This window comes from Lissotriton helveticus, chromosome 3_1 (assembly GCF_964261635.1).
Source record: "Lissotriton helveticus chromosome 3_1, aLisHel1.1, whole genome shotgun sequence".
Taxonomy (NCBI): Eukaryota; Metazoa; Chordata; class Amphibia; order Caudata; family Salamandridae; genus Lissotriton; species Lissotriton helveticus.
In genome coordinates this window covers 971,890,363-971,912,256 of record NC_136061.1, presented here as the reverse complement: position 1 = coordinate 971,912,256, position 21,894 = coordinate 971,890,363, and the positions used below count along the sequence as shown (strand labels likewise).

The window sequence follows — 21,894 nt, the reverse complement described above, 5'->3', positions numbered from 1 at the left end:
ATGCCCTGGGACCATGTCACTGCAATGGCCTAGGACCAGTATAAAATCAGCATAACAACAAAAGACAGCCAGGATGTTATTCCATTAACAAAGTATGCTTCATATTGATGGATCTCTCAGCTGCCTTCGGCACAGTGGGCCATTCCACCCTCATAAGCACCTTGGAGTCTCAAAGGGGATTCACCTGCAGTCTCCCTCACTGGTTCTCTCCCTGCCCTTCGAACTGACACCAGTTTTTTTCACATTGTTACCTCCAGGTCACAAAAGATCCCTATCACCTGTGGAGAACCCAGAGTTCCATAATACTGTCTCCTGTCAGCTTCAACATTTACATGGACCCACTTTGCACTCTATTTCCAGATAGAAGCATCAAGATTCACTAATATGACAAATAATAAACTCTATCTGAAAATCTCCTCTGCCTCAGACATTCCAACAACCAAGAACAAGATACAGTACAAACCTGGCTCAATGTCATGAACCTTAATCTTCAAACTTTCACTGAATGTCAAGTCACTCGGGTTCTACCTGGACACCAACCTCAACCTTAAGAAACATATTGACAAAAAACACAAAGACGGCCTGGTACCAGTATCGCTTAGAGTGACTTCAGAACTGCTTTTCAAACTCTTGCATCCGGATGGTGGTAATACCCTACTCCATGGCATCACAGACTTAACACTGCCACTCCTTAGGCATGGTACAAGCAGCAGCACATCTTATCCAGGGCCTTTAGAAATATTATCACAGTACCCCAATTCTGATAGATCTCCACTGGCTGCCCTTGCATGCCAGCACTATCTTCAAAACCTGGGTCATCATTTACAAAGTCATCATGCCCGCGCCTCCACCCCCACCCCCCACTTATCATGAAGGCAAGTTTACCATCTCTGCTGGTTCCTAGAACATCCTCAGCCAGGACATAATCAGACTCCAGACTAAGAAGTATAAAAAAGAAAAGGGAAGACAGCAGGTCTTTTCCCCAATGACTCAAGACTTGGAACAAAATTCTGCTATCCATCTGGACCACTCCAGAGAAGATCTTTTTTAGGAAAGAGTTAAAGACTCCCATCTTTAAAGAAAACGACATCACAATGCACTAAATGTCCACAACCCAGCTTGCTCTCCTATTATTTGATGAGTTTATACTGGTCCTTGACTATGTACAGTGCTTTGCTGTATTTTGGTTAGGTTTGCACTTCAGAAATACCATATACATATATACAAGTATGTATAACACCCTATAAACTAACTAGTACACCATTATAAGTAGGTCTCCCTCCCAGTTTTCCGTTTTTACAGATAAATACTGACAGAAAACGATGTATTTTTAAATACAGAAAATAGGTCTTCTTTAGATATTTTTTCTACTGTCAGTCATGAGTGCCAGGTCAGTAGGTGTATAGATTGAGAGGTAGGAGAGATTAAAAAAGACAATATATTTCCTATTTAAACTTAATTAGTGCAGATCTACAGTTACTTATTCTATTCTACAAAGCAAAAGTTCTCAGATAAGGCTATTGCACTGTATACTGCTGAAGAAACCTTCTAGACATTCAAAAGCGAGTATACATTGATCAGTTAAATAAATGTGGAAAAATACACATTGACGCTTTATACAGAGAATACAAAATAAAAATGGACAAATACAGAAAAAATGTGCAAAGAATAAATATGGATAAATACAGACGGAAATGTTGAAAAGATAAATACCATAAAACCGGAAATTATAATACATGGGATTCTGTAATCCTAGTATAAACGTCAGTCTCTAATTTTTTTATAATGGCAAGGCGTGTGACCCACCCAGACGCTGGATAAAAATAAAAAACTTTATAACTCGACTATTATAAGTTATTACAGTCCAGTTCTGAAGGCACAATGCCTACTGCCAGTGCCAGCAGCCAAGGTGAAAGCCTGGTCAGGTCACCAAGCATAATTGAAGCAGCTGTTTAGCAAAATAAACCGAAAGTTTCTTTTTTCTTTTGCTCTATTGTTCTAGCTTACGACGGTTAGCGGAGTGAGCATGCTTATTTTTTGCACTCCTTAGACAGTTAGAGAAAAACTACAATCTTTCTAAATGTTTCTACACATTCTGAGCTACTACATCTTTTTTTAATTTTTAACTGACTTGTATTAAACTGCTTCTAATATCTGTTTGTAACAAATATCTAAAAGGCTTTTGTGAAATGTTTAATTTTGCACTAGTTGCAAGCATGTTTCTTTCACCATGGATTTAAGTGGTTTGTGGGAAAGGTGATGTAGAGACCATGTATTATATGGGCTAAAGTACCCACATGTCATACATGATAAGGATATTGCAAGTCACCTCGGAGTTACATGACCCTACAAATGAAGTCGGTCTTCGGTCTCAACTCTCTATATGGTTATGGGACTCCTCTGTGACTTCCAATATCCCTATAATGTACAGAAGGGGTACTTTATCCATTATATATAGGCATAATAGTGAAAGGTTACTGATCCAAGCTACCAAAAACATTCCTGATCAAAAGAAGAATGTCGTTCCAGACCAACAAATCCCATGACTAAAGAAGGAAAATACCCTGTAATGAAGCAGTACATTACATCATACCAATAACAACAACAACAACAACAAAAAACCAACACATATATGTTAAGTTGTCAGTGGGCAGCTACCAAATACTGGCTGCATGTTAGGTGACCACAATCATACAGAGGAAAATAAAGTTGAAACTTTAAAGTGTCAGTTGACAGTAATGATGGCAATACTGGTTCTGTGCTCTTCCTCTTATTTAGCAGGCTCTGTTACTAAGATAGCTACAAGGTCACGTATGGTGCATACCATCACTGGGCGCATAGAAGAGTATGCACTGAAACCTCAGTAATTATAATCTCACATGAGGAGATTCCCATGAAACTACTAAAGGTATTCAGAAAGGCCTTTAAAAACCTTCCAATATCTTCCAGTGTTGAATACCTCTCACTGCTCTCCAGCAGAGGTTAGCCACCTCAGAGTTTTGAGTGCTTTGTAAATAACTTAGTGGCTTGAGTAGAGGTTGCTGGCAATCACTTGTGAAAGTATTGCCCAAAGTGCAGTGTTCTGATCCAACTCACCTGGGTGGAGGATGGAGCTTGTCCCATACACAGTCCCAAGGAACTTCTCATTCTCACGTGAGCCTCCTCCACAGTTACTGAGTCTCCCACTAGAAGGGAGAAACACAAGAATGTAAGAAATTCTCTACGGATAAGGGGACTGTATGATTTCCACAGGCATTGCATCTCTACGACTCCATGTGTTCAGGGGTGAGCAAAAGAACACTTCTGATAGATAGTACAGTATATGTTCAGGATTTTGCACAGTAATCTGGCATTAAGCAAAATGATAACATCTAGCAGTGAGTGTCTCACACAACTGGAACATGAACCTGCACCTCAGATCGCTACGACTGGATGGCTCAGAGAACTGGAAAAGGATACAGAAAACGTTACCTCTATGGATGTGTGGCTCGGAGAACTGGAACAGTACATGCTGATGTAATTGGCATAGGTATACAGAGTCTAACACTTCTAGTACTAGATGCATCCTAGGATCACAGGGATATGAAGCCTTCTGCTGGTACAGCAGGATGCGTTAGAGTTCATCAATACCATTGAGCTTGTGTCAGTACTCTAACTTCTAATACAGGGCTAAGTGACATTTCAGCTCAAGAATGAATAATACTGACCTCACATTATAGGACTAAAAGTATGGCAAATAAAAGGGACAAATATATAACGTAATTTGTGTGATATGTCTGGAGGAGATGCTCCAAAATCAAGACGACATTAACTCACTCTCACTGCAGGGACATGGGGGATGCCCTCTGCAGATATTTAGAATCATTAATTGTCACAGTAACGAAAAAAGGAAACTGGTTTGCTCCTGGAATTTCCACACTCTGAACAAACCAATTGAGATACAGTACTGCCATCCTAAAAGTATTTCACATATTATCTAGTTATACCAGGAGCATTTATTTACACCACAGGCCTCTTACCTGGAGGGAGAAACTTGCCATTTTTGTCAATGGGTCTAAGGCAGATGTCACTTCCTAGAAAAGGGAAAAGGCAGTAGGCATGACATGACTTAACATATCCTTTAATTAGAAACAACACATCCTACACCAAGGTGGAAACCTCCCCAATTGACTTTCTAGACTCCTTGAAGAAATGATCTTCCTCCCTTTGGTCCCACAATTGTCTCATTCTTTAGTTCTCACTGTATCATTCTACATAAATCTCTTGAAATGAAACAGGCAGATACAACTATAAGAGGCTTCATTCCATATAAGGTCTGTAAAGATGACAAGCAACAGAAACAACGGACTAGATTTGGCAGGTCCTCAGAGAACAAAAGACGTGAAAAGCATAAATAGAGGCCATAAACTAAAAGTCGACAAAGGATGAGAGCTTACATTTTCTACAGGAAACTGCTCTTATAAACAAAGAGAACAGAAGCTATGGGAAGCACAGGGCTACGAGTGCTGGCTACAGAATGACGGCAATGGGAGTCATAAAAGGCAATGGTATAGCAGAAATAAGACCAACAACCAGATGTTTCACATGGAATACATTACCATCACCAATCTCGTCCTCTACTTGCAGGTCCTGAATAGCCTTCATTTTAATATCAGACATCATCTAGGAGTTGAAATATGTTGTGTTAGTGAAAAAAGTGAATGCATCTTTTTCAGATCACATTGATAGTATTTATTGCATTCAAACCCCTTGGAAAACACATTTGGAACATAAGCTTCATTTGATGGCGCAAAAACTTCTATCCCTTCTTAAGAACACTAAGCTGGTACTTGCTGGTAATAACACTAAAACCCACAATAAAATGTTGCCTGGGTGTAAGAGTAAATCTGTCCTAGGACCTTCTACAGAGCCACAGGCTTCGGGATCCATTCTTAGTTAGTTGGTGGCAGAATCTTAGGGAACGTAATGCACAGAATACAACTGGATTACTGCAGCAATTCAAGCGCTCCTGGTCCTTGAGCCCCTCTTCCATCAGACTCAATGTGAATTCCTCCAAAGCATGGTAGAAACCTAGAGCACCTCACAGCAAAGAAAAATGTTTGAGCAGCAACAGAGCATGTAGGATGTCTTCGGTGCCAAGGTCTGCACCCAAAAGACAAGCTTCTCCATAAACATCTCTCAACATTAACATTATGCACCCTAAGTAAACAGATGGGGGGATAGGAGAAATGTTTTTTGGGAGGAAAGGAGCTGGAGCACAAGCGTTTAAGACCCCCTGGATCGCAGGAGAGGGAACTTTGAGAGACTCATCCGGTGTCTCACCAGCAAAGGCTATTCCAGTTCAGTTCAGGCCAAGTTGCCACTCATCAGCTGGGCATTTCCAGGAAAAAGGCATCTTGCAGCTTGTTGTGGCCCTGTAGAAGCACAGGTGGTCAGCCAACTGACCTTTAGAGTACGCTTCTTAGTCGTGGGTGCAAAGGGGAGCAGGCCCAGTCCTTCAGTGCTCCTCTCCGGTCATTAACAGCAGGTCCAGTCCTAATGGGATCTTGAAGGCCTGGAAAGTGTTCTGATAAGGGTGGCAAGTGGGTATGTTTGTCTCCTGCCTCCTCCCTAAGCAATGGGGTACGAGTTATCAGGGGCAACCCTGCTCCCTTTTCCAGCAATTCTTGTTTGCCCAACGGTAAACAACACTACAGTGCACTCTATTCCAAAAATCCAACATGTGGAAACCTTTCTCCCCTTGTCCAGAGGCTGTGTACCCACTCAGAAGTGTGGCCTGGGTAATGAGTAGTTCCTTACTCTTTCGTCACTTAAAACAAGTTCTGGGGGTAGATTTAATCCAACTGGGTTTGGTGCCAACCTGACTAGGGGAACACATGTTGGCTTTTCCAGGTGTCACCTAACATTTACTACAAGAACAAGCTGGGCGGTTACTGGAGAGCTAATGCAAATTAGCCTCCACCAGCCTCAAGCAGGGTAAAGGTAACTTTCCAAACGTTCAATTCCCATATAATTAATAAAAATACAATTTTACTATTATATTTGATTTTTATTATTGAATGGAGTATATAGCTGGTGCAGGTTAAAAGTTATTTATTAAAGTGTATAATTGATACTTTAACTTTTCCTATGTACCAGTAAAAGCCGGACCAGTGACTGTCGTTTTGGGTCTAGTCACGGGGGGGGGGGGAACATCTCATTTCTAATGTCACAAATGCCACGCTCAAACATTATGAACCCTAACTAACTTGTGGGCAGCAAGTTACGCTTAGGGGTGACGTATTAAATATGTAAAATCAGGTTTTCCTACCTGTCAAAAGGGATGATTTGACAGGTTTGGGCAGAAAGGTTCAAGCTGCTGCCATCAGGCTACACGGGGTAGGCCTGAAGCCATGTTTTCACTGCCACTACAGTTTATGGCACATCAGGTGCTGCAATTCAAAGGTGCCATTTGACTTTCCATGAAATTGATGTATTTCTGTAGCATTGTAAGTAAGTGGCTCTGTTTATACTGGACCAAAGTAAGGTACAGTGTGCACAGAGTCCATAGTCCCCAGAGGTTTGGCAGAGGCAAAAGTTAGATATAACCTTACTCTCTAAAGTGGTGCTTGGTCGAGCAGTAAGGCAGTATCAGAGGACAGTGTAAATCATTTGTTGTACACACTCAGTCAGCAAATGGTCTCACACACAAGAACTGAACTCTAGGCCAATTGTTTTGTATATGAAAATATATAGTTGTTTTATTTTGGATCCACAGTAGGCATCATAAATACTTTCTCAGAATGAGATGTTGAAAATGAATACTTTCAAATAGCAATAGACTTTTAAATGCAATAGATACAGTTGTTGCAATACGCAACACAAGTTAAACACAAAATAACATTGAGCTCAATGGGAAGTTTCAAGTAAATGCAATCAAATTACTTTACGAATATTTTTCTTACTCAGGGCTGGATCCTGGATTCAGCCCTAGTGCATTTCCTGTAAACAGTTGAAAGTAACCGTTTTTGTTACACAGGCGATTTTAAAGGAATATTTGTAAGTTCTGAAAATCGACACTTAGAAGAAATTCTGGCAAAAACTAAGCAATGTATTCCTATAGGGGAAAAGTGGGTTAACAGTAAATCACGGTTATAATTACTTTTCAGGTTCAGTGCTGGGCTCGAAGATACAGCACTGTGATCTCTCCTGATTGCAGGTGAGTAATTCCGTTTTTGATGCTTGGACGATTTTTAAGGAATATTTAAAAGTTGTGAAAATCGACATTTAGCAGAATTTCCAAGTAAAATCAGACAATGTTACCCTATGGAGAAAATCAAGTTATCGGTCTATGGGTAAGTACTGGCCTGGCAGAGTTAAGGTTCTGGGGGTAGACTTAGGGGTCTCCCAGGGTCAGGTAAGAACAGTTGTTACACCTTCAGCGGCACAGGGGCAGCCGGGTGCAGAGTAAGTAGACCCAATGTTATCCTATAGAGCAGTGGTTCCCAAACTTTTGACTCCTGCGGACCCCCAATGAGTCACCACTGGAAGCCGGAGACCCCACGCAATTTTGAGGATTTACAATTCAAAGATTAAAACAGTAATTCGAAAAAAATAAACACATGTGTGCACACAAAACAAATACTCAGATAAGCAAGTATTTTAGGGGCATATTTCCACCCTATCACCATGAGAACCTCACTTTTTGCGACGTTCCCATGGCGACAGGGGCTTTGCTTTATTTACAGTGCAGCGTTAAGCCACTTAACATGGCTTAACGCTGGCTAGTAAATAATACCCCCTTTCAACCAATGCTTAGCATGAAAGGGGTGGGCAGTGGGTGTTGCGGTGGGCGTTCCACCTCAACACCCATGGATTTTGACACTGCCCTCTATTAACAACGGCAGCGTAAATGGGAGGCAGCGAATGCCTTTGATTGTTTATGTTCAGGAGGATGACCCTTCCTGCACATAAACAATCTTTTTAAAAAATGACATTTTGTAACCTCCATGGGTGCTGCATTAAGCAGCTCATATAGAAGTGACAAAACTGCATTTCAAAATTGTTTATGTGCAGGAAGGGGGACCTTACTGTACATAAACAATCTTTCCCCTGCACACAGACACCCTTGCACTATGGTGCAAGGGTGACTGCGTTGGTGCCACAATGTTAAGTTTAGCGTGAGCGTAGGGGAAACACAGGGCTGCATCATATTCTTGTTAATATAGGTGCAGCCCTGCGTTTCTGAAGTGGCGGAGTGTGTCGTTAAGCCATGGAGGCCAACGATTCTCTCTGCCACTTCTGTTGAATATTGAAAGAATTTGGAAAAAATGAAGAAAATTGATGGGAAGGTTGATGCTGCATCTCCGTGACTAACTTTTAAATGGTTGGTTTTATTTCACAGTACGAGGCTCCTGCTCCTGCCAGGGCAAGACTGGAAACCCAAAGCAGCCCTGACAAATGTTTTCAGACCAGTCCCCATAGGGTGCACACCAAGTGCAGTGAGTGAGCCTGACCACTAGAAAGAGGGCTTTGGGATTCGCCCCCCAAAAAACATTTAGGAAACAATGGTGCAGTCTAAAAAACAGTTATCATTACATATTGAATTGTATTAGCATTTAAAGAATAGTAAATTAAGTCCTTACTATGCACCAGAATACAACAATCTTTTTTGGGGTTCTTCAATGATTCCCCCACTATCACCCTCCAACAGTACCTCTCATCTCTCCATAGCCCCTCTGTCATATGCATTAAAGTTTTTATAGCATCTCTCATACCACTGTATGAGAGAGAGCACTTTACATCACACACATATAGAGACAGAATCATACATGTAAATCAGTGTATAGAAAATGTCACATAAGGCAAAGGGGACTACAAGGTGCAGAATTCACGTCATTCATACTGGTAGGCATTTTTAAATAGTGCTTATTCAGGCAAAGCACAAACTCGGGATTCAGAACATAACACAGTGGTTAGCATTGACTTTAACAATAAAAATGTATTTCCTTGGGAATGTTTATCTCTTTATTGCGACAGGTTTTGCTTACATGGGCATACGATTTGGCCTATCTTTGGTCTGTGACCGAGACTGAGTCGCTCCTCCTCTTTGAGATTTGGGACTTACTACGGCACAGTGAGCGTGCCTCGCCACCGCTGGAGGCTCCAACATAAGACTTTGGCGTTGCTAAGCTGTCGCTCGAGGTTCTTGAGAACATGTTCTAAAGCACCCCCTGTGTGGGGATACATGGCGGAATGTCGCCTGTTCCTTCCTATTTCTCTTGCTCACTCTTCCACTGTTTTTCCTCTCTTTTCTTCTTCTATGATATAACTTGCAAAATAAAAATTTTACAATAAAAAAAAATGTATTTCCACCTACATAAATCTTTTTAGCAGTATCAGGATAATGAAAGACTGGGAAAAACAGGTCACTAACTTGTACCTTGCAGTTTGCAAGCAGCTCTTTGATGACAGTTTATAGGTCATTGTGATAGATTACGATTGTCACTTATGAACTGCACAGCACCAAAATATTCCCTGTTTTTTAAAATGCATTATACATGTTCTTTGCAGTAGGCATGTAAACCCTCTGTGCTACTTTAGATAATTCAAAGCTGCCACTGGACAAAACTCATCAATCCCCAGCAGGTACATTAATCACTGGTGTTATCTTGACACTTTTATTGTTGTTCGAAAACTGCTAATTATACAAGATACTTTCAAGTGCTTTTAAAACTGCTGCCTGAGGACCCCATGGGAATGTGTCACGGACCCCTGGGGGTCCACAGACCACAGTTTGGGAAATACTGCTTTAGAGGATAGGGCGCCTTTGGTTGGTGGCTGCTAGCAGGCAGGCAACGCGGCTGTGGGAGCTGAGCTCCTGGACACATACACAGGGCAAGTGGGCAAGTAGAGTAGGATAGGAGTTGCACTCCCAGTGGCGGCTGGGTGCAGGGTGCTTTTGGGCCTTCGGGCGCCCAATGTTATTCAACAGGAAAGCTGGAAGTTGAACAAAGGCTGCAGGCTCAGGGATGGAGAGTCTTCAGGCGTGACCACCACTTCGAGAGGTAAGTTGGTATCTTGGAGGCTAGGTAGACACCCAGGAGTTGGGCACAGGGGGCCTTGGGGTGCCGGGTGCAGGGGTGTCTTTTGACATCGGAAAATCTTACCCTCTGCTGGTGGCAGTTGGAGGGGTCCCTTGTTGGGAGGCTGCAGGCGTCGTCAGGATCGTCAAGGAGGGTCCGTGGGTGCTGGATTCTTGGTCTCAGTCGCCAGACGGGACGTCCTCGTGGTCTTTGTCCACTCAGGAACTGGCCAGGCTTGGCGGGTGCACAGTGTGCTGGATTTGCGGTTCCTGGCTGGCACCAGGGATTGTTGCTGTTTGAGCAGATCCACTGCTCATTGGAGTCCCAGTCTTTAGAAGAGCAAGGCAGTCAGGTCCTCCGGGGTTGTCGAGGTTGCTGTCCGCAGGCGACGCCGGGGTTTTAGCAGGAGCAGATTCAAGGATCAACAGGCGGGTAGGGCTGGGGTCAAGTCAGTTGGTGTCGTCCTTTTGCTCACAGCTGCACGGCAGGTCTTCTTTCTTCTTGTTCTTCTTCTTGTTTCAAAATTGGGATCTGAGAAAGGAAGGTTCAGGGTGCCCCTAAATAATAAATGTAGGCGTGTTACAGGTAGGGCAAGGGCAGGGACCAATGGGTCCCTGTTCTGGGGTGAGTACACCCCCTATCCTGCTCCTCTCCTGTGGGAGGGGGGCAGGAGCCTATCTCTGATTGGGTAGGGCTCCCCATCCTCAAGATGGTGGGAGGCCGGAGTTCTGCTTCACCTCGCCCCTCCCACCTGAGGAGTACGGTTGGCAGAGGCTGGCACACCCCCTTTCCTCACATAGGGTTTCCTGCCTGTCTTCCCGCCAGAGTAGGGTCAGAACTGGTGGGGGCCAGTTGCTGAGTATAGCAATTGGCCTGGGGAAGCTCACAGAAGGCGGCATGCCTTTGAAGCTTGCCCTGCCCATCCTGGGGAAGGAGCTTGGCACCTCGTCCCAGGATGTGCATTGTTTCAGGCCCCTGAGAGTGGCAAGCTCTCGACCCAGGGGTCCAGAAACATGTCTGGTGGTGGCAGGACACTGGGAGTTGGTTAGGGGATAGGGGGCATCTCTAAGATGCCCTCTGTACTGCATTTTACATTAAAACTCACACTGGCATCAGTGTGGGTTTAATATGCTGAGAGGTTTAATACCAAACTTCTCAGTCTTCAGTGTAGCCATTACGGTGCTGTGGAGTTCGTAATGACAACCTCCCAGCACCATATACTCTTAATGGCATCACTGCACTTACAGTGCCCAGGAATGGCCCTGGGTACTGTAGGGGCACAGCGTTCATGCACCTGTGCCAACAACACTGGCATAGTACACTCAGCTGGAGGGGTGACTGAGGGATGCCATTGCAGTGTGTTTGTGGGCATGGCACACAGGGATCTGGGCATTTGGAGTTGCAGTGTGTGGCGAACACTCGTGTATCTGTTGTCTTTGACGACTTAACAGATCCGCAACTTGATTGTGAACTCCTGGTAGATGTTCTGCTAACAGAAAGATTTTTTGAGGAATGGCCCACCTCCATATGCTCTGCGCCAGCTGGGAGAGCTGTAAGGAGTGTGTTCCTCCCTGTTTTTGGATGTAATACATGGCTGTCATATTGTCTGTACAGACTAGTACAGCCTTGTGTGATAGGTAATGTTGAAACGATTTTAGAGCTTAGAAAATTGCTAGCAACTCCAGATGATTTAAGTGGAGTAGCTTTTGTTGCGTTGTCCATGTGCCCTGTACTGTGTTCCAAATGTGCTCCCCATCCTGTGAGAGATGTGTCTGTGGTTTGCACCACTTGTGGAACAGGCTCTATGAACTGCCAGCCCTTGGAAAGGTTTTTGGTGTTCCACCACTGCAGAGAGCGATGTGTTCGGTCGTCCACCACCACCAGATCTATTCTTTGTTGTTGAGCCTGATTCCACTGACTTGCTAAGCACTCTTGTATGGGGCGCATTTGGAGTCTTGCGTGTGGCACTATGAAAATGCAAGATGCCATCATTCCGATTAATTGCATGAACACTCGAGCTGGTAGCGAGTGTTGTGGCTGGAATTTTTGTGTAAGAGCTTGCATACTTTGTATCCTTGTTGGATTTGGGGGATGCAATTGCTTTGGAGGTATCTATTGTGGCACCCAGATACTGTTGAGACAGGGATGGTTGGAGATGTGACTTCTTTTGATTTACTGTGAATCCTAGCTTGTGTCTGGTGTGTGTGCTGTACACATTGGTGGTACGACTTGGATTTTATTAACCAGTCGTCTTGGTATGGGAAGACATGAATGTTGTCCCTTCTTAAGTGTGTTGCTACTACTGCTAGACACTTTGTGAAAACTCGAGGTGCTGTAGTTACTCCGAAAGGGAGTACCATGAACTGGTAATGTTGACCGTCTAGTACAAACCGAAGGTACTTTCTGTGAGCTTGATGGATAGGAATGTGGAAGTAGGTGTCCTTGAGATCTAATGGGGCAAGGAAGTCGCCTTGTTTTAACAGAGGCAGAACCTGCTGTAATGTGACCATATGGAAATGGTCGGACTGTATGTAAAGGTTTAGAGGCCTTAGATCTAGTATAGGTCTGAGGGAACCATCCTTTTTGGGTATGAGAAAGTATAGGGAGTAAACTCCTGAGTTTTGATGGTGTTTTGGGATTGGTTCTATTGCATTCTTTTGCAGTAGAGATGCAACCTCTTGTTTTAGGAGTGTGAGATGCTCCTGTGACATGGGACGTTGTCTGGGTGGTATTGTTGGAGGAATGGAAGTCAGGCAATAACCTGACTGAATTGTTGGCTTACCCACCTGTCTGTGGTGCTGGAGTTCCAGACAGGTAGGAACTGTTGTAATCTCCCCCGTACAGCAGTGGAATGGTCTGGGGGGGATGGGAGGGAAGTCACTGTTTGGGAGTAGATGCATTGCGGTTGTTGTTGCCTCTGCCTCTACCATTATTGTTGTTACCTCTATATCCTTGTCTGTAATAAACTCTACTGGGCGAGGTTTGGATGGGCGCTTTATAAGAAGAGGAGGTGTTGTCAGTTTGAAAACTTTTAGAGGTGCCCCTGTAAGAGGAGCGATGAAAGGACGCTCGGTGGGTCTGAGTTTGTAAGGTTCCCATGGATGTTGCCGTATCAGTATCTTTTTTTTTCTCTAGTGCATTATCAACTGTTGGACCAAAAAGATGTTGCTGGTCAAAGGGTTGATTTAGGATACTGGCCTGTACTTCTGGCTTGATCCCAGAGATGCGTAACTAGGCATGTCTGCAAAACAGTACTCCTGTATTTATTGCTCTAGAGGCTGTGTCAGCAGCATCTAACGCACAGCAGATTGAGGTATTGGCAATAACCTTGCCTTCCTGTAATAAGTCAGAAGCCCTGGCTTTATATTGTTCTGGTAAATGTTGCATAAGAGTTTCTAGCACATCATAATGAGCTCAATCATATCTTGCTAACAAAGCTTGAGTGTTAATGATTCTCCAGGCATTGGCTGCTTGTGAGATGGTGCATTTTCCTGAAGCATGTAAAAGCTTAGACTCCTTATCAGGGGGTGGAGCTTCCCCTGTTGTCTACGAGTTAGCTATTTTCCTCGCATTTGAGACTACTAATGAGTCTAAAGGCAGCTGACCTTTGATGTATGCTGGGTCAGTTGAAGCCGCTTTATACATTTATTCTAGTCTGGGGTTAATTACCCTGGCTCTGACGGGGTCTTTGAATACCTCTGGTGCATGTTTTACCACTCCATTAAGTATTTGTAATGTGGTTGTGGTTTTAAGTGACAACAGTAATGTATCCATAAGGAAGTCTTCCTCCACTGGAGCTGTATGTAAGTCCACTCCATGAAAAGTAGCTGCTCTATGAATGAACTGTGTAAACCCAATAGTGTCATCTGGAGGAGATGTTCTAGAAGGGTATGCATCATCTTGTGGCCGATCTGGTGCATCTGGCGCATTATAATCTTCCCAAGGATCATCTGATGGCCCAGGAATATTGTCTGGGTCATTTGTGTCATCTATGTGTTGCTCACTTTCTATCCCCTGTGAATAATTGTCTTCATCGTCATCATCCTGTGGTGTAGGACTATGTGTGATGGATGGTGAGTGTGCAGGAGAAACAAATGTCTATTGGTATCTCTAGCAATGGTGAAGGAATTCTTATGGGGGAAGTTTGAGCATGTTTTTTAAGAGGAACTGGAGGTGGCTTGGGAAGAGTCCATTTTCCTCTTTTCAGGCACTGTAATTACACGTCCAGTCTTTGGATGAATACGAAGAGTCTTTTCTTTTGGATCAGGGTAGAAAAGCTCTTCTGCAGAAGTATCCTTTCTCGGTGCTGATTTGTCTTGCTTGGGGCCGAATTGCTTAGAAGGTTTTACAGTGTCTATTGTGGTCTTTGGAGCAGATCTTGGTTTCGGTTCCGAAGACTTGGTGTCATGCTTCTTTTTCGAATCAGAGCTTCTTGGATCCGGAATTACTGGCCCCGAAGCGCGTTTGGGATCATCGACCTTCGGAGCCGAAGTGTGTTTCGGTGCCGAGGTGGGCTTTGGATCGACTTTTTTCAGAACTGGAGTTGTTTTCGGCTTGACCGGTTTCGGTACAGAGGGCTGCTTCGGTGGCGTAGTTAGTTTTGGTTTGAGGACCTTCTGCTTGTCGGGACCGACAGACTGATTCGAGCCCGAGCCGATTGGAGGCTTTTTTGGATTCTTCGTTGCCGAGCCAGAAGGCGGGGCGTCGGAAGGTTTTGGTCGGTGTGCACCTGGACCCGGAGGTGGAGTTGGAACCGAGGCCTGTCCCGGTATGGGGGGGTGAACAGGGTCGACGCTTGTACTCACAACCTATTGACCAGCTGTAAGAAGATCGTCGTCTTCTGAATGTCCCTCGGCTCCAGAAGCTGAATCCTCTGTTTCCGAAACGATGTCGTCCTGCTGTTGTTCTTCTGACTCTAGGTTGATCAGAGCCTCGTTCATGATGAGGTCTGTTGTCAAAGAAGAGGACGGCGCCATGACTCTTCGAGCTCGACGGTCTCTGATGGTTTTCTTGGACCGGAACGAAGCGCAGGCCTGGCAATCTCGACTTTCGTGCTCTGGGGACAAGCACGGGTTGAAAACCTCATGAAGATCAGTGTGGGGAAATTTGTGTCCACACTGAGGGCACTTCTTGAAGGGTGTTCTTTCCATGAGCCAAAGGCCCAATGGCCCAGTTGGACCCGACGAACGCTGGAATCGAGAAGCGAAAACCTTTCTTCGACGCGGGTAACTGGAATTACTATCGAAGACGATACCGATGGTATGATGCAGGGCTGGAAGTAGAAATCATCCGGGCCCACCACCAGATGGCGATTTATGCACTAGTGTGTGGTCTGCAGCCCATATGCCTTGAACCCTCCTTCCCCTCTGTGGATGCGGCTTGGGGACCAGAACCACTGGGCTAGCACAGGGGCTCTCAGAGGGTTTAATAACCCCTAACTCCAACATCTTGCTGACCTCAGCTTTGATGCTTTCCTTGACTTGGTCTGACTGTCAATATATCTTGTTTTTGACAGGTGCACTGTCACCAGAGTCCACATCATGGGTACACCAGTTTGTCAGACCAGGGGTCAGGGAAAAGAGACTAGCATACTGTTGCAAGACTTGCTTGCAGTCAGTCTGCTGTTGGGCAGAGAGGGTGTCTGAAAAGACAACTCCATCGACTGACCCATCTTTTGGGCTGTCGGAGAGGAGATCAGGGAGAGGTACACTCTCTGCTTCCTGTCCCTCATCTGTCACCATCAGCATGGTGATGTCAGCCCTGTCATTGTAGAGCTTAAGGCGGTTCACATGGATAATCCTTTTGGGTGTCCTGCTTGTGCCCAGGTCAACTAAGTAAGTGACCTCACTCTTCCTTCCTAGGATAGGGTAAGGGCCACTCCATCTATCCTGGAGAGCCCTTGGTGCCAGTGGCTCCAAAACCCACACCTGTTGCCCAGGTTGAAATTCAACCAGTGCAGCTTTTTGGTCATACCAGTGCTTCTGAATCTCCTGGCTGGCCTCAAGATTCTTGGATGCCTTTTCCATATACTCAGCCATTCTGGACCTTAGGCCAAACACAAAGTCCACAATGTCTTTCTTGGGTTCCTGGAGAGGCCTTTCCCAACCCTCTTTCACAAGACAGAGTGGTCCCCTCACAGGATGACCAAACAGAAGTTCAAAGGGGGAAAACCCTACTCCCTTCTGTGGCACTTCCCTGTAAGCGAAAAGCAGGCATGGCAACAGGACATCCCATCTCCTCTTGAGTTTTTCAGGGAGTCCCATGATCATACCTTTCAATGTCTTGTTGAACCTCTCAACAAGACCATTGGTTTGTGGATGGCATGGTGTAGTAAACTTGTACTGCACTCCAAACTCGTTCCACATGTGTTTCAGGTAAGCAGACATGAAGTTGGAACCCTTGTCTGAAACCACCTCCTTAGGAAACCCTACCCTGGTGAAGACACCGGCCTTGGCTACTGCAGGAACTGTAGTAGTCCTAAGTGGAATTGCTTCAGAGTACCTAGTAGCATGATCCACTACTACTAGAATTAATTAGTTCCCTAAGGCTGTGGGAGTTTCAAGTGGACCCACAATGTCCACACCTACCCTTTCAAAGGGAACCCCCACCACATGTGGTGGTATCAGGAGGCCTTTGGGTGGCCACCTGTCTTGCCACTGGCCTGACAGGTAACACAGGGGCTAATAAACTCCTTCACCTTTTGGTGCCGCTATGGCCAATAAAATTGACTACCTAGCCTTTCCCAAGTTTTTGTATGCCCCAGATGTCTAGCCAGGGGGATGTCATGAACCAACGTTAGGAGGAACTCCCAGTACTTCTGTGGCACTACCACCCTCCTGGTGGCTCCAGGAGTGGGGTTTCTTGCTCCAGAAAACAGTAATCCCTCTTCCCATAAGCTCTGTGGGTACCACTGACATCTCCCTGTGCTTCTGAAACAGCTTTCTGCCTCAGCCTTTCAAGAGTGGGACAGTCTAGCTGACCCTGGCACAGCTCTTCCCTAGTGGGTCCCTCTGTGCCCGAGAGTTCAACCTGGTAAGGTTCACGCTCCATGGGCTCAGTTTCCTCTAGGGTTTCCAAGTCCTCTCCCTGAGGAGAGGGGCCCTGAGTTATTTGCTGTACAGAAGCTGGTCCCCCAGTCTTCTTACCTTTCCTCTTGGTTGGTTGGGCCATAGTTTCAGGCCCCAAACCTACTTTTTCACCCTTCTTTTTGCTCTGTGCTCTTGTATGCACACACCAATTCAGGTATACCCAGCATGGCTGCATTGGTTTTCAATTCAACCTCAGACCAGGCTGTGGTTTCCACGTCATTGCCAAGCAGACATTCAGCTGGTAACTTTTGAGAGACCACTACCTGTTTCAGGCCAGTAACACCCCTCCCACGCCACCCCACCCCCGCCTAATGTCACCATAGCCATAGGATGATTAGTGGTAACACTGTCAGCATTGTTGACTGGGTAAGTTTTCCCAATCAAGTATTGCTCAGGGGAAACCAGTGTGTCTTCACTATAGTGACACTGGCACCTGTAACCCTCAGAGCTTCTATCCTAGTTCCATTAATCCAGGGGTATTGCAAATACTTCTTTAAGTTGGGTGGCCACACAGCTACAGTGGCAAACTCAACTTCCCCTTCTGAAACTAGAACTGCTTCAGTGTGCATCCTGATTTCCTCTGGGCACACTGTTGATCCCATCTGTAGACTTGCTACCCTAGGTGTAGCTGTACTGGGTGCTTTAGGGGGCTTTGTTGCGGGGGAAAGATTTATCTACAGTTAAGTGGCCCAACTTCTTACAGTTGTTACACCAGGCCTTTAAATGATCAAAGTTCTTCCCCCCTATAGGGCTGAGGCACATAGGGAGTAGTTTGGGACCCACCCAGCTGTACAGGTTTTTGGGGCCCTTTAGAATACTCAGACATTTTATCTTGGGGATTCTCACCACCTTTACCCTGGGGAGGTTTTGTAACCAACATCTTCTGGTCATGCCCAGTGGTTGTCCTTGTCACCCTAGTCTTGACCCAATGGTCTGCCTTCTTTCCCAATTCTTGGGGAGAAATTAGACCTAGGTCTACCAAATGCTGATGTAACTTTTCATTTGTGCAATTACTTAGTATATGTTCCTTCATAAACAAATAGTAAAGTCCAGAGAAATCGTGCACATTGTGTCCACTTAACCAACCATCCAGTGTCTTTACTGAGTAGTCTACAAAATCAATCCAGGACTGGGTCTGGGTTTTGTGAGCCCCCCTGAACCTAATTCTATACTCCTCAGTAGTGAGCCCAAAGCCTCAATCAGAGTCTTCTTCATGAGGTCATAGGACCCTGCATCTGGCCCAGAGAGGATCAGAAGCCTGTCTCTGCAGTTACCAGAGAACAGTTCCCACAGGAGTGCGCCCCAGAGAGGTCTCTTTAATGTTCTCATGTCACAAACCCTCTAAAAGGCTGTGAACCATTTGGTGATGTCATCACCTTCCTCAAATGTGGGAACAATCCCTTTGGGAATTTTAGGATCATAAGACTGCTCTTTATACTTATTATTAGTATTGCTGCCACCATTGATGGGTTCTAAACCCATCTATTTCCTTTCCTTCTCTAGAGCCTGGACTCTAGGTCTAATCTCTTGGCCAACTTTGCTAAAAAAAAACGGTCCTCTTCATTGGGGATATTCCCAATGTTTTCCCTGCGACCTGGTCCACCTGTGTGGGCCCTAGGAGATTCATTCTTGGAGTTAAGGGTATGGGAGCCCATACCTCCCTAGAGATGGGAGGGTGGCCATTATCTTCCACATCCTCCTCTTTCCCCATCTGACTGGTCATCACCATTCTCAGAGGGGTGGCCTTGAGCATACTCAACCAGGAGCTCCTGGAGCCCTTGTTTGGTTGGATGCAGGCCCATTTGGATATTTTTTACTTTGCATAAGGACCTCAATTCCTTGAAAGACAAGTGTAAGTAAGGTGCGAGGTTGAGCTCCTCCACCTGGTCCTACATGTTGATACCTTCACTAGTAGCTGGGTTCTATTGAGACATTCTAACCCTCTACCGTGACTACAGTGACTTTTAATTCTTTAAAATTCTATTGGGACTTAAGCAAGACCCTGACAAGACTTTTAGTATTTTGGAAAAAACAATTTCAGAATTCTAAAGGCAATTTATGAGTTCTGTCGTGTGATCAGATGGTAACCAAGTAGTCCAACAAATGCAACTTTGTATCCCACCGCAGATCCACCAATGTAAGAAAGTGTCTCTGTATATACTGGACCAAAGTAAGGTACAGTGTGCCCAGAGTCCCCAGAGGTTTGGCAGAGGATAAAGTTAGATAAAACCTTACTCTCTAAAGTGGTATCTTGGTCGAGCAGTAAGGCAGTATCAGAGGACAGTGTAAAGCATGTGTTGTACACACTCAGTCAGCAAATGGTCTCACACACTCAAGAACTGAACTCTAGGCCAATTGTTTGGTATATAAAAATATATAGTTGTTTTATTTTAGAACCACAGTAGGTATCATAAATACTTTCTCAGAATGAGATGTTCCAATTGAATACTTTCAAACAGCAATAGACTTTTAAATGCAATAGATACAGTCGCTGCAATATGCAACACAAGTTAAACACAAAATAACATTGAGCTTAATGGGAAGTTTTAAGTAAATGCAATAAAATTACTTTACAAATGTTTTCTTACTGAGGGCAGGATCCTGGAGCCCTGGTGCATTTCCTGTAAATAGTTGAAAGAAATTGTTTTTCTTACACAAGTGATTTTTAAAGAATATTTGTAAGTTCTGAAAATCGACACTTAGAAGAAATTCTGGCAAAAACTAGGCAATGTAATCCTATGGGGGAAAAATGGTTTAACAGTAAATCATGGTTATAATTACTTTTCAGGTTCAGTGCTGGGCTCAAAAATACGATTCAAAAAGGGGGTGGTGATGGACAGAGTATCTGAATTAAGCAGAACACTCCTACCCAGTCAAAAGATCAGGGCTTGATCTATCACCGTTTTTTAGCTCACTGCACCATCCCAGTTCAGAACCTGGCTACAGGCAAATTAGTCTGACCCTGGCCCAGTGCATCATGGGAACAGGGCAGACCAAACCACCAAGCCAATTCTTTACTGGAAAGGAAACAAGCTTCCGGGGACCGGTTTCTGGCATTACAGCCGTCTTCGGCCCGGCTTGCTTGAATCCTGATGGTGCAGTGAGCAAGGGACTCACATCTGAGCATACCCTTCCACACTTGTGGTGGCCAAAACGATTTTTGAAATTATTTTGGCCACCATGAGTGTGGAAGGGTTTGCTCAGACATGAGTCCCTTGCTCACTGCACCATCAGGATTCAAGCAAGCCGGGCCGAAGACGGCTGTAATGCCAGAAACCGGTCCCTGGAAGCTTGTTTCCTTTCCAGTGAAGAATTGGCTTGGTAGTTTGGTCTGCCCTGTTCCCATGATGCACTGGGCCAGGGACAGACTAATTTGAATATAGCCAGGTTCTGAACTGGGATGGTGCAGTGAGCTAAAAAACGGTGATGGATCAAGCCCTGATCTGTTGACTGGGTAGGAGTGTTCTGATTAACTCAGATACTCTGTCCATCACCATCCCCTTTTTGAAATTATTCTGGCCACCATGAGTGTGGAAGGGTATGCTCAGACATGAGTCCCTTGCTCACTGCACCATCAGGATTCAAGCAAGCCGGGCCGAAGACAGCTGTAATGCCAGAAACCGGTCCCCGGAAGCTTGTTTCCTTTCCAGTGAAGAATTGGCTTGGTAGTTTGGTCTGCCCTGTTCCCATGATGCACTGGGCCAGGGACAGACTAATTTGCATATAGCCAGGTTCTGAACTGGGATGGTGCAGTGAGCTAAAAAACGGTGATGGATCAAGCCCCGATCTGTTGACTAGGTAGGAGTGTTCTGATTAACTCAGATACTCTGTCCATCACCACCCCCTTTTTGAAATTATTTTGGCCACCATTAGTGTGGAAGGGTATGCTCAGACATGAGTCCCTTTCTCACTGCTCCATCAGGATTCAAGCAAGTCGGGCCGAAGACGGCTGTAATGCCAGAAACCGGTCCCCGGAAGCTTGTTTCCTTTCCAGTGAAGAATTGGCTTGGTAGTTTGGTCTGCCCTGTTCCCATGATGCACTGGGCCAGGGACAGACTAATATGCATATAGCCAGGTTCTGAACTGGGATGGTGCAGTAGCTAAAAAACGGTGATGGATCAAGCCCTGATCTGTTGACTGGGTAGGAGTGTTCTGATTAACTCAGATACTCTGTCCATCACCACCCCCTTTTTGAAATTAATTTGGGCTCAAAAATACCGCACTGTGATCTCTCCTGATTGCAGGTGAGTAGTTTCGTTTTTGATGTTCGGACGATTTTTAAGGAATATTTTAAAGTTGTGAAAATCGACACTTAGAAGAATTTCCAAGTGAAACCAGCCAATGTTACCCTACAGAGAAAATCAAGTTATCGGTCTTTGGGTAAGTACTCGGCTGGCAGAGTTAAGGTTCTGGGGGTAGACTCAGGGGTCTCCCAGGATCAGGGAAGTACAGTTGTTACACCCTCAGCAGCACAGGGGCAGCCGGGTGCAGAGTGAGTAGGACCAATGTTATCCTATGGAGGATAGGGGGCCTTTGGTTGGTGGCTGCTAGCAGGCAGGCCACCTGGCTGTGGGAGCGGAGCTCCTGTTCCCTTACACAGGGCAAGTGGGGAAGTAGAGTAGGATAGAGGTTGCACTTCCAGTGGCACTCGGCCGGCTGGGTCCAGGGTGCTTTTGGGTCTTCGGGCGCCCGATGGTATTCAATGGGAAAGCTGGAAGTTGAACAAAGTCTGCAGTCTCGGG

At 45.1% G+C, this 21,894-nt stretch overlaps 1 protein-coding gene across 8 annotated transcripts in view; it reads right to left on the bottom strand.

Annotated features, from left to right (window-relative positions):
• Positions 1 to 21,894, bottom strand: part of USP40 (ubiquitin specific peptidase 40) — a 660,245-nt gene that overhangs the window by 354,005 nt on the left and 284,346 nt on the right. For all 8 annotated transcript variants that reach the window (XM_078681394.1, XM_078681396.1, XM_078681399.1 and 5 more), the window contains exons 19-21: positions 4,599 to 4,662; positions 4,020 to 4,073; positions 3,097 to 3,185 (exon numbers count right to left, since the gene is read on the bottom strand). In XM_078681394.1, the coding sequence (XP_078537520.1) occupies positions 3,097 to 3,185; positions 4,020 to 4,073; positions 4,599 to 4,662 (207 nt within the window). The remainder of the gene's footprint in view (positions 1 to 3,096; positions 3,186 to 4,019; positions 4,074 to 4,598; positions 4,663 to 21,894) is intronic.